The 12,571-nt window shown below is 52.8% G+C and overlaps 1 protein-coding gene across 1 annotated transcript; it reads left to right on the forward strand.

Annotated features, from left to right (window-relative positions):
- Positions 1–2,873: 2,873 nt before the first annotated feature.
- Positions 2,874–7,577, forward strand: CHMP6 (charged multivesicular body protein 6). Its single transcript, XM_054393885.1, has 8 exons — positions 2,874–2,936; positions 3,409–3,518; positions 4,124–4,211; positions 4,773–4,859; positions 4,971–5,036; positions 5,273–5,353; positions 5,999–6,053; positions 7,524–7,577. Exons 1-8 carry the CDS (start codon positions 2,874–2,876, stop codon positions 7,574–7,576), a joined length of 603 nt encoding a protein of 200 aa, XP_054249860.1. The 3' UTR covers position 7,577.
- The last annotated feature ends 4,994 nt before the right edge of the window (positions 7,578–12,571 follow it).

The following is a 12,571-nucleotide window of genomic DNA, read 5'->3' on the forward strand; positions in this document are numbered from 1 at the left end:
GTGGAAGCACAGACAGAAGGCAACTTGGTGGCAAGGAGAGGCAGGAACCTTGAGGAGATGACAGGAGCAGGGCAGGATGCCACCATACAGTTGCACACACAAGAAGAGGGAAGAGAAGGAACATCTCTAACGTCCCCACAAGCCTGGACAAGTCGCTCAGTAACCGCTTTCCACTCGAGCACATGGTGCTGGTGGGGAGGTTTGGGGTATCTCAGTCACTGTTATTTCTGCAGTCAGTTGTCCTTCTGCCCATGGTGAACTCCACAAACATGTCTGACAGCCTAGGAGCTCTCTATCCAGCCAGTCAGAGAGGCTCCAGATTCAAGCCACAGGCTTCCATTTGCTCCCATGTGCTACCACTCAGCAAGGTGATGGTCTGGAGAATTTGCACATTTGCTGCTGTGTGTCTGCAGCTGCACACTCTGTGTGGACCTGGCTGTGGTTTGCCTGTTGTCCCCACAGAACTGGGTGTGTAACCACATGTGGTCTGAGCACAAGAGAATCACTAAAGAGAGGGAAGACAGCTGGGCATCCTGCTTTGAGCAGAACAGCTTTGACTCAGCTGTCTAGGGGAAAGCCTGCTCCATCTTCTGCACCTTCCTTCTGATTAATGAATGTTTCCGTCCCTGGAAATCTGCCATGGGTCTGGAGATGGCTGTGGGGAAGGGGGAGGCAAAGCCAGAGGGTAGGTTTCTTTCAGGCTCCATTGAGGGGCAATTTAGCTGGCCAAGAACAGAACTTGCACTGTGCAAACATCACTGTGGTGACAAAGGGTGACCAACTGAGTCCAGAAGTCCCCAGTTTTTCTCCCAACTGGTATCAGAGGGGCTGCAGGCCCCCAGCAAACTCTGCTAGTGATGGCGCTGACACTGAAGCAAATACTGATGAGGGAAGGGGTGCGAAATGTTCTCTCCCTGTGCTGGTGGCAGCTTCACCTCTGCCATGGTGCTTGTGGAGCACGTCTGACCTGTCTCTGCTCCTTATACACCAGAGAACTGTTTCCTATACGTGTAGAGACAGCCAGGCCACGCAGGGGTTGTGGAGGTGGCCTGGTGGCTGTCCCAGACTCCCTGCAGGGAATCCCAATGTGAAGTGCTGCATGCTCATCTGGATACTGGCTGTGCTGAGGGTCCTTAAACCATAGAGGTGGAGCAGATGCTGAAGGTTGGGTGCTGCGTCCTTACCCTGAGCACCATCGCTGTCCCCTCCTGTAGCAGGGAGGTGGAGGACCACTTCCCAGGGCGATGAATCAAAGGCTTTAAACTTGAGAAAAACTACCTAAAAGTCCACTTTGAAGTTACCAAAAGTTAATTATGATCTAACAGAGCTGTGCCTCTTCCCAAACCCCCTCCTGTACTGCTCTCAGCGGTACACAGCTCCTCCACCCTGCCCGTGCCAGGGGCTGGCAAGTGTGGAGCCAGAGTTTGGGATCTACACCTAACTGATTAACTTAACACAGCTTAAAAGAAAAACAAACAAAAACAAACAACAAAAACCACAATAGATTTTTAACTTCTATCAGTGTATTTGTGAAAGGAAGAAGAAGAAACCTGGCACAGTATAAAGGTGAGTGGTGGGGGAAGCTGTTGCTCTCACCAGATGCCCGGTGCCAGCCGGCCCCGGGGCCAGGAGATGAGTTTTTAACTAACTTGACCTGTTGAGCTTTCATCTAAGCGTGTGTGTGTGTGGCTGGGCTGTGTTTTCACAGGTCTGACACAGAGATTTCAATCATGGAAGTTTAACCCAAGGATCCTGGAGAGCATCCTACCTTAAAAGTTCACTTATCTCTATTTATTTTACAAAAATTTAAAAAAAAAAAAGCTATATAAAAAAAAAAAAAACAACAACAACAACAAACAAAACCCAACCCCAAACCCCACACGATTGCAATGTGAGAGTAAAACAATTACAGATAAATGGTTAATAAAAAATAAATGCAGAAACACTTTTCAGCCTGAGGATGGTTTCCTGGGGCAGAAGTGAGGAGGGGAGACAGCTGCAGCCTGTGGAGGAACCAAGTTATGTTTGAGGTGATGGCTTGGGTAGTTCTGGGTAGCTTCCCTGCAGAGAAAAGGCTGGTGGCAGGTGGAGACCCTGGGAGAAAGGCTCTTGTACAAGCCCAGGTCACTGCTGCTGAGGCTCAACATTTCTCCTTTGCAGTGATACTGGAACATGTGTGTGGGTCTGAGCCCCAAATCCATCTCGAGTGATGGTTGTGGCCCAGAGCCACCAAATAAACTAGAACAGTCATGGCTGTCCTTGTCCTGAGGGCCTGCACAGCACCGTCCCTTCCCTGTCCCCAGCCCAGGGTGTCCTTGCCACCAGCACCATGACGGATGTTGGTACAGTCCTGGTAGGTCCTGGCTGGAACCGGCGGGTGTGAAGAGCTGTTGCAGCGACCATCAAACCCACCAAGATGTGGGTCGTGTCCCTGCTGCCCCCCGGGGTCCTGGAAGCACTGAGCATCTGCCTGGGCACCGGTGGGGTTAAAGGACACATGGCACCTGAAGGGCTCAGCATCGCTGGGACCATGGCACTGGGGACCAGCTCCCACACAGGTTTCCTTTCTGCTGTTTGTCAGCGGGACCTGGCTGCCGCTCAGCGTCATGGTCACGGGAGGGCCAAACTCTGATCGCCTTCTCCAGAGGCAAAACCGTAACGAGGGATGTGGTGCAAAGCAAGGTCTGGAAACCTCCGCGCCCCCACAGCGCTCCCCGGTGGCCTTTGTGGGTTGCTGCGCCGCGCTCACGTTCGCCTTTGCCTTCTGCTGCGCCGGGCCCTGTGCGGCCACCGTCGATGGGTGGGACCGCAGCGGGGCTGGGGTGGGGCGGGGCGGCCGCGCCGCCCGGGGCAGGAGGGGTGGCGGCGGAGCTATGGGGAACCTCTTCGGGAGGAAGCGGCGGAGCCGCGTCACCGAGCAGGACAAGGCTGTGCTGGTGAGGGCGGAGCTGGGGTCGGCACGGGGGAGCGAACCGGGGGGAGCCCTGGCACCGGAGCCAGCCAGGCTGGGGCCGCGGAGAAAGCTGGGCCGGGGCTGCGGAGGAGGCCGGGCCCATGCCGGTCAGCGCCGGGGCGTTCCCTGAGCGGGGAGCGGTGGAGCCCCTGTCACCGGGCCTGCCGCCGTCCTACCCGGCCTGGACTTGGCCCCTGAGCGGCTGCGACCTCCGGGGCGCTCTTGCCGCTGCTGCTCGCCGAGTCCCTGTGCAGCTGAGGGGGCACGGAAGGGTGGAGGGGCGAAGCCAGGCGATCCTGTCGCTTTAACGGCCGTTGCTGGTGTAACCTCTGTGTTTGTGACACGGCGCGAGGAGACCGGACCCGTGCGAGCGACCAGGAGAGTTGTAGGAGCGCTCCGGGAGTGCTGGGACCATCCGGGTCCGAGTTGTGACTCTGCCCCTCTCCGTCCTGCAGCAACTGAAGCAGCAGCGGGACAAGCTGAAGCAGTATCAGAAGCGGATAAGCCAGAACCTGGAGCGGGAGCGAGCCCTGGCCAGGCAGCTGCTGAAGGACGGCAAAAAAGAGTGAGCCAGGAGGGGTCCTCTCTGCCAGGGGGTGCTGAGGTCTGGCCCGAGCAGGGAGTGTCAGTGCTAAACTCGGGGTTGTTTCCTGGAAATGAAAAGTTAGTGAGTCGTTGGTATGCATGAGCTGTGGGGGTAGTTACAGACTCTTCTTTCAGAAAAGAAGCTTAGTTTGATGTTTTATACTTAAACCTAAGAGAAGTTGCCTGTGTTCCATGGCTGGTCTTAAATCAGGTGGTCATGAAGTGCTTCTTTACCACAGTGCCAGTGGCACATCCTGATGCCGTGCAAGTGGCCATCTCTTACCTCACATTTTGAGTCTGTATCGTAAGCTTTTTGCCCAAAGTCTGTGGTTTACTTTGCTTCAGCACAACTGGCCCAGAGAAATCTTAAATCCACAGCACACACACCTAAATTTTCAGGCACCAGATTAGCAAATTTATGATTTAGTTGCTCATCTTTATACTTCACAGGAGCAATTCAGAGTTGTCCTTTGGTTTGCACATGATTTCTTTCCTCTTTTGGAAACAAATATGTTTTTGATGTGATTCTTGTAGACTTACTTGCTTTCATCTGTGCTGAGTTTTCCTCCTCCTGTTTTCCTTCAGAAAAGCCATGCTCCTGCTAAAGAAGAAACGCTACCAAGAGCAACTTCTAGACAAAACAGAAAACCAAATCAGCAACTTGGAGAGGATGGTGAGTGAGCAGCTGGCTCTGTGTGCCTGGTGTGAGCCTTTTTTTCTGGCATGGATGTTCCTCTTGATTGTGTGGAGTCACATTTTAATTGTCAAGCCATAACAGGGGTTGAGTCTTCCGAAGGGCAGGTGTCTGAAATTCTCCATGTGCCATGACTTGTCCCTGAAGAACCACGTGGGGAAGCTGTTTTGGGTCTGTGTGGGGGTTATGTATTAAATGCATGGTTTGTAAATTACTAAGACTTTAGTCATAGCTGCTGTAGAAGGTTCCTTGGGCTTGTCTCAATGGCTTGATTTCAGAAATGGGTGTGATTGTCCAGGAAGCTGTGGCCTCAGCTTTGACTGTCAGCTAGAAAGTCAGTTACTGAGCTGCTGGAAATGTTTGTGCAGCTGCCTGTGCTAAGGCTTTATACTATTGGTATAACTGAATCCTCTGTTCACTGGAGAAAGAAACTTGACTGATGTCTCCACACAGTTTCCCTGCAGATCATGGCAGTCTGTGTCTGGCTGATGACAGGAATGTGGCAGCCTGTGATGTTTCCCCTGCTCCTTTCTGTTTCAGGTCCAGGATATTGAATTCACCCAGATCGAAATGAAGGTCATTGAGGGTCTGAAAATAGGCAATGAATGCCTGAACAAAATGCACCAGGTAGGTGTCACCAAGTCAGCTGGGCACAAGCTTGCTTTGGACTAGGCCAAGTCCTGGCTGTTTGTGGCTGTCTCCCTGCACTCACACCTGGATTTTGACTTTTTTCTTCAGGTTATGTCAATAGAAGAAGTAGAAAGAATAATAGGGGAAACCCAGGATGCTGTGGAGTACCAGAGGGTATGTACTGTGTGTCTAGCTGTGAGCAGGGCCTGCTGCCATCCAGAGTTCCTCTGGTGTGTGCCTTGTACCTGGGAAGGAAATTTCAGGTGCTGCAAAACAATTTGCTCTGTTAGTTTTCCTGAGTACTCCTTCACCCCACGTTTAGGTTGCTCTCCTGTGTGCCTGTAGCAGCCATAGAGCTGCTCCTGCCAGGCTGTGGCTGACTGGAGCATGTCTTGTCCTCTCTTTCATAGCAAATAGATGAGCTGCTGGCTGGCAGCCTGACTGAGGAAGATGAAGATGCCATTCTAGAAGAATTAAACACTATTACTCAGGTAGGTTTGATGTTCTTCAATGACTTTAAATCCACCTTTTCAGGGTGCTGTTTGTAATAAAGCAGAAAGTGTCTTTTTTCCCCCCCTTTCAATAACTTATTTCCTGCCAGAGATCTCACTTACACCTCTTTGCACCTGATTATGGTGTTCATGAAAGATCAAGCTAATTGCTCCACACAGAGGTCATTCTGCAACAGGATGCTTTTAAGAGTTGTCCTTTGTTTGCTGTCTGTTCCAGTCAGCTGATCTCTGTTCTTGCTGGGTATCTGTTCCACTTCACCAGGTGAAGATCTCCAAAGCTCTGAGTGATGCCCAGATAACAGCACTCAGTGTGTGTGGTCATCTCCAACCATCTCTGGTTGTCTGTGGCACTAGGTGGAGAGGCTCTGTAGCTGACATTGGTTTGAGGAAGCTTCCAGCTAATAGAGGGCCCTGTGAAGTCTCATTTCATAACCAGAAAACCCTCACTGGGCAGTACTGAGGGCCACAACCCTTACTGCAGTCCAGGAGCCAGGTGTCAGCTCGTTTGTGAAATCTCTTACATTGTTATTCTGTTCCCAAGGAGTCTTTGCTCCAAGCTGTGCTGTGAGGGTCTGTGCTGGTGTGTGGGGTTTGTGTCATGTGTTGTCTTCAACGTTCTTGCAGGAACAGATGGAGCTTCCAGAAGTTCCTTCAGAGCCACTTCCAGAAAAGATCCCAGGTATGCTTTCTCTGGTTGCTCTGCAGCTTTGGCTTCTCATACTCAGTTCCATGCCATAGTTTGAGACCCTCTCCTCTTGTAAGTGTTGTCCTAGCAAATGTGAAGGAATATTAACTTCCTGGTGTAAAGCCCTGCTGACCTGGGCTGTGTGAGCCTACCTCATGCAGCTCTGACAAACCCAGCTGACCCAAGGGAACCCAAGGCTCAAATCTCTTCGTTCAGTCAGCATCTAGAAGAGTTTTGTTACATCTGCTGTTCTTCAGTCACAGTTTGTGCCTGCTGTGGGACAACCAGCTGCTTTGAAACACCCTGGGGATGTTCTGATGTGGAGCTCCATGAGGAACTCCTTCCTTGGCTCTCTGTATGACCTACACACAGCTCTCTCACACCACCTCAAACTGCTCTCTGCCTGTCAGAGAGCACACAGCAGCAGGGCAGGAACACCTTTTGGTGACCACAGCTAGTGGCCTCCACACTGCCCAACCTGGATTCCATGGAGACTCATCACCACTTGTAGCTCTGGGGATCTTGCTCCAGGTAACCACAGTCATGTTGAGCTGGCTGGGTGAGGACTGCAGGAGTCCCAGAATTCCAGGACTGGTGGAACACAAGCTCTGCACAGCTGATGATGTGTGTGAGCTTGCTCCTGAGCAATCCTGAACCTCAGCAATGGGATTTGGTCAGCTCTGTGTGAAGAGGGATGTGGGAGAGAGCTTCTGAAGCAGTGACCAAATGGGCAATGTTGACCTGGTGAGCAAGGAGCCTTTGCAGAGTGTCACCAGATGTCTGTCCATGCTGGAGAACTGAAAGTGAAACCTGCTCTTGGAGACAAGCAGTGAGGTGGAGCTGGACTTAGCTTAGAAGGCAAACTGGTCAAGAATTTATTTCCTGGGACAGCAGAACCAAAGGTTTGCAGAAGCTGGACCATCTTAGCTTGTGGAAACCAGGAGCTGTAGAGGCCACTTCCTCTGTGTGCAATCTGCCTGACAGAAAGCTGGGGTGTGGGGAATGGGGCTGCCTTCATTTTAGTGCTTGTTTAGTAGCAAACACAGATCAGATGTCCTCTCTGTGCTGGCAGCAGGGTGGCCAAACAAAATCACATTGCCCCTGCTGCTTGCAGCTGGTTGAGCCTCATTTGGACTCATTAGGGGTGAGGGGAAAAGCTTTTCTGCTGCTCCCCTCTGAGAAGCCACTGCCCTGGATTGGTGTCACTGGGCTGGTGGCTTTCCAAGGTTGTGTTGGGTATGTCCTGAAACTGTGTTAGTTCTTCAGGTGCTGTGAAGGAGGAGCATGCTCAGTGGGGGGGTTATTTATAACAAACTTTTATTATCTCAGTGACTTTGCAGGTGCTGTGCTGCAAGCATTTACTGCTCTAGAGAAGAGTGAACTCTGAGTCCTGGTTCTTCCTTAGGAGGTGACTGGAAAGTGTTTGCATTCTGTTTCTGTAACAAGTTTCTTTTTCTTCCACAGAAGCATCACCCATCAAGAACAGGCCAAAACCAGAGCTGGTGGCAGCATCTTAACTCCCACTGCTGGGGATCCCCCCACATAACTTGCACCCAGGACAGTTTGCCCTCCTAGCTTGTGCTGGGAACAAACAATGCCTTGGCAGCATCCCAGCTGTGCTGGGCAGATCACGGAGCAGGATTCCCCCTGCAGGGTGGGGAACCTCAGCAGATCTTTTGCTCTTGTATCAAGATTATTTTCTAGTGTGTTTTTTTTTTTTTTTTTTTGTAACTTAAATTCTAAACTCACTCAGCTGTGCTGTCTGTGGATTAAACAGCAACTCTCCAACTTCCAAAGCCAAATGCTTTCCCTAGATTTGATGTCAGTGGTGGAGCTGCCTTTGCTCTGACTGAATCCCCAGGAATTCCCATCCTTGGGAGCATGTTTGAAGCTGCTGTCCTGGGCATCAGGCTGGGCAAACAGCAGGCCACTGTCTCAAGAGCTTTCCAGACCATGCTGGTGTCTGCACTCATCTTGGTCTCTTTGCTTTTCCTTTTCTGACTGTGGAAGGGCTGCCAGTGTCTCTTGTCCTCCTGTAAACCTGGCTGGTGTGCCCAAGGCATGGGCAGAGCGCAGGCAGCCTGGGAGAAGGCTCTGGCCTGAGCTTACACAGTGCTCCCTGCTGGGGCTGGAAACGGTTCTGTCAGCCTTGTGTGCAGCCAGCCTGTGCAGGAGGCTGCCTGGGCTGAGCAAAGGTCAGTCTTCTCTTGGCTTTGTGTCCGTGGGCAGCAGTGCTGAGTGGGGGGAAAGGCTGATCTCCATGCAAGGTGAAGAGCTGCCCTCAGGCTGGGTGAGAGGCAGAGGCAGTTGGTAACAATTCCCCTCTGGATCCTGCTCTGCCTGCCCACTTGTGGTAACTCCTGGTGCTGAGTGAGACATGGGATGACAGAAATCTGATGAGCCTCTTTAAAATTGCAGCACGGAGGCTGCTGCCTGCTCGCTGAGCCAGGAGCCATCCCTTGTTGGCTCTGCACCACCGTCAGAGTTCACCTTCGCAGTGTTCAGATCGATTCTGCTTCCAGCTGTCAGCCTGTGTTTGATGCTTCCTCACAGAGCTGGAGACAGGAAAGGTCAGGCTGGAGTGAACACGAGGCTTGTTCTGTTCTAGACATGAGGCATGAAGCTTCTTAAATCAACACTCCAAAGACTCTGCTCTCTAAGTGGTTAGAGGGGATACCAGCTCCTCCTGAGCCCTCTCTGGAGGACGGTCTGGTGCTTCACATGGTGCAGTGAGGCACTCAGGTCTGCTTGGATGGTGAAGTGGTTGCAAAGCTGCCTGGCCAGCCAGGTGGTTGGGCAGATTTAGCTGTTCCTGGAAGCAAGCTTGCTTGCCAACTTGCAGATGTTCTTCAGGACACTGCTGAACTTTGCTTATTACATTTTGAAGCCACAATCCTTAATCCTGTTTCTGTGACAGCAGAAGAAGGACCAGAGGGTCCTTGGAGACGTTCAGTGACTGCCTTTGGGGTTCTGTGATCTGGTGCTAGACAATAAGTGATCCCAGAGCCTGTGCTGCTCACCAGGTGTGGTGGGCCAGCAGCAGCTCTGGGTTTGAGTCATACTTTCTGTGTCACCTCTGTTTGTTTTGTTCCAAAGACTGGCTGGGGCATCCTCATCCTCCCATGTGTGTCTTCATGGCAGCCAGCACCTTGGAGCTGCTCTAGTTTCAATTCCTCTGTGCTCTATCTCTCTCAACTCATGTTTCACAGCAAAGCTGGGGCCCCACCAGCCTCAGAGCCCTGTTTGCTAACTTCAGTGATCAAAAACCTCTCTCTGGAATGGGCAGAGCAGGTTTAAGCTGCTCCTTGTGCTCGTGCTGAACGTGCTGGTTGTCCTGGCCGGTGCTGGAACTGTCAGACCCTTCACCCTGCTCTCATCTGGAGCTGAGAGGGGTCAGGGCTATGTCCTGCTCTACACCCCTGTGGTTTTGTCTCCAGGCCAGGCTGTAGCTCTGCACCGGGCTGACCATCCTGCCTTGTAATTCCTGCTTGTTCCACCGTGGGGAGCCTTGTCCTCACCAGCGCGGTGGTGGTTGAAGGTTTTTTTCTTGCAACCGTTTTCTTCCAAGGCTCCTTCAGCTGGTGGCCAGCCTGGTGTCAGCCTGTTCCCTTTTCTCTTATTTAACCTCTAGCTCCTAGGAGTGGGTTCTCCCAGCGTGGTCTTTAAGGGACCTTTCCTGGGAGCCCAGCCTCTGTTGCTAGCACTGTGTAAACCCTGTCAAACAGGGTTGGCACACATTGCCCAGCCAAGGAAGAAGGGAGGGAGCACCACAGTCCCCATGCTCTGGTTTTCTGCCTCATAAAGGTCCTGGCAGTGGGAGAAACAGGAGTCAGCTATCCCCAGGGGGGCTGCAGTGAGGCTGTGCTGGGTTGTATGATGCTGGTGCTGTCTGTGCTCTTGAGTGAAAGGTGGTCCAGGAGGGAGCAGGGTTAGTGCTGAAAGGGTTACTGCAGCCTCTTGGATTTGTTAATACAGTAAAGAGGCCATTTACTGAGCCAACAGGAAAGTTTGGAGCAGATTGCCAGCAGCTTCCTCTTCTAATCCCTGCACCAAACAGATTGTACTGTGTCTTCTTGAGAGGAAGAGCCAGGAGTGCTGTGTGACCTCTGTGGTGTGCTCTAACAATAAACTGTTCCAATGGTTCCACTGATTCTTCTCCCAGCCTCATGTTTTCACAGAAAATGTTTTGGATGAGCAGGAATTGCTTTCCTCCTCCCTCCTCTTCTTTACTCCCTGCTCCTGGGGGAGATGTGGGCAGGAAATTTCAGAACAATCTCCATGTGTGAGAGAAAAACAATCCTATGTGCCAGGATGGCCCAGGAGGGGACTTGTCTGTAACCCACAGCAGTGGTGCCCTGGCATGACCCTGAGCCAAGTCCAGAGGAGCCAGAGGGATATTTGAGAGCCTGTGCATTACCCAATACTGCTGCAAGGGTAGAGCAGCCCCTGCCTGGCCCTCATCACCCATGGGCCAGAAGCAGGGCAGGAACCCTTGGGGCTCCCTGAAGAAGTGACTTCCAGGGGGAAAGGAGGCAGGAGTGAGGGGCTGGATCCCAAGGAAGTGAGGATGTTTGCAAAGGCAGCCTTCCACCCCCAGGGTTTGCAGTGAAGCTGCACAGGGTGGTGGGTTTGGGTTTTGGCAGGAATTGCTCTGAAATTGTTTACAAACTGAACTATGAGCAGTTCTGGGTGCTGGACTTGCAGGGAGCCTGTGGCTCTCTCTGTCCTGGTCACAGGCTGTGTTGTCCTGTCCCTGACAGGGCCTGGGTCTGGTCTTCCTCAGCAGGATTTCCTGCTTCCATCTCAGGGGGATTGTCCAACAACCCCAAGCAGCCAGTGCAGGACCCCCTGTCTGTGGCTGTCACCCAGTTCATAGAATGGCAGAAGGGTTTGGGTGGGAAGGGACCTTTCAAGGGCATCCAGTCCACCCTCCTTGCAGGGAGCAGGGACATCTTCACCTAAGTCAGGTTGCTCAGAGCTCCATCCAACCTGACCTAGAATGTTTTCAGAGATGGGGCATCTACCACCTCTCTGGGCAACCTGTGCCAGTGTCTCACCACCCTTAATATAAACAGTTTCCCATGACCACGGTTCTTGAGGCAGGTGGTGCCACACCACTTTCACACTCAGGACAAGGGGCAGGGGGGACTCTGAGCCACAGGCTGGTCCTTGTGATTTCAGATTTGTGTCTCCTCTGGTGGTGGGTCCCCCCCTGCTTGGGCCAGCTGCACCCTGTGCAGTAGCTCAGCCCCCTCCCCCCATCCTGTCCCTGCCAGGGGTCTGTGCTGGGGTTCCCCTGTCCCTGGCACAGCAGCTGCTCCATGTTCAGTGGTGTTTAATTAACACTTCCTTGTACCCACTCAGCTGTGGCAGCAGGGTGGGAGCTGGCACCCCACAGCATGAGCTGAGTGTGGAGCTCTTCCAGCTGTGTTTTGGTTGGCCAGATGTTTAGTCAAATAGGAGTGTCCTGCTCTGGAAAAAGTCATTCAGGCCAACATAGCTCATAGCTAATTAAACCGTGGAGAATACAAGCAACCTCCTGCTGCTTCCTCTGCCACCCCCAGGCAGCCTCCCCACTGCCCCCAGTTCTGGCACAGCCCTGACCCCTTGCCAGAGGCACCGGAGAGGTTTGGGCCACCAGCCAGACCTGCTGGTGACAGACACAGCACGTGTGAAGGTGGCAGTGAATTTCAGTCCGTTAATGCTTACAGGAGCAGGTGATTTGTTCCTCCTCCTGGAGTGGCTGCTGGAGTCTCTGTGGCATTTCCAACGTGCCAGGTCCAGTCCAGTTTAACGTGACTTGGGTGGCAATGCAGGATCATTGCCTGGCACATCCAGGAGGGAGAAGCTGGAAGAAGGGATAAGCTCTGTTGGGAGCTTCCAGTCCCTTGCTCTGCTCCAGAGAAGGTCCCTTTCCAGGGGCACACTGGCTACAGCTGCCCTTGGCCCATGGGCTCTGCCCCCATGCCAGCATCCCTGGCGTGGGGGCTGTGGGGGAGAGGGCACAGCTGCCAGCATTATGCAAGTGGCATTGCTTTTAGCTAGACTCAGTGCTGTCCAGGAGGCAGCAGGGCAGCTGAACATCAGCATAGGTCATTGGCTTGCTGGGGCTTTGTTTGCTGCTTCTGCAGCCCACCCCACCACGCCCAGAAAGTTGGCTAGAAGTTGGTATGGGCCAAAGGCCTCCTTGCCACCCCAACAGCCTGGGAGCTTCTGCCCACCCTCGTCGTTGAACAGCAGCAGCCCTTTCACTGGTGTTTAACTCAATTGTGTAACACAGCCAGGCTGTGGCAGAGCCCTGCCGGTTTCTATGCCAACACGGCTGGGTGGCAGCACTGCCTGGGGAGGCAGAGAGGCTGCCTGCTCCCTCATGGCATGGCTGTACACCCTGACATGGCTGCACCCCCCAAAACAGCTGCATACCCCCAAAACAGCTGCACACTTTGACATAACTACACCTCCCCAGAACATCTGCACACACTCAAAGCAGCTGCACACCCTGACATGACTGC

The sequence above is a fragment of the Indicator indicator genome, chromosome 29 (assembly GCF_027791375.1).
Source record: "Indicator indicator isolate 239-I01 chromosome 29, UM_Iind_1.1, whole genome shotgun sequence".
Classification (NCBI taxonomy): Eukaryota; Metazoa; Chordata; class Aves; order Piciformes; family Indicatoridae; genus Indicator; species Indicator indicator.

Bases quoted from the DNA above. Each gene is read 5' to 3' on its own strand.
- CHMP6 (XM_054393885.1), top strand. From the start codon at position 2,874: ATGGGGAACCTCTTCGGGAGGAAGCGGCGGAGCCGCGTCACCGAGCAG. The intron at 4,212-4,772 runs GTGAGTGAGCAG...TTTCTGTTTCAG, and splicing joins TCAGCAACTTGGAGAGGATG to GTCCAGGATATTGAATTCAC. The intron at 5,037-5,272 runs GTATGTACTGTG...TCTCTTTCATAG, and splicing joins ATGCTGTGGAGTACCAGAGG to CAAATAGATGAGCTGCTGGC.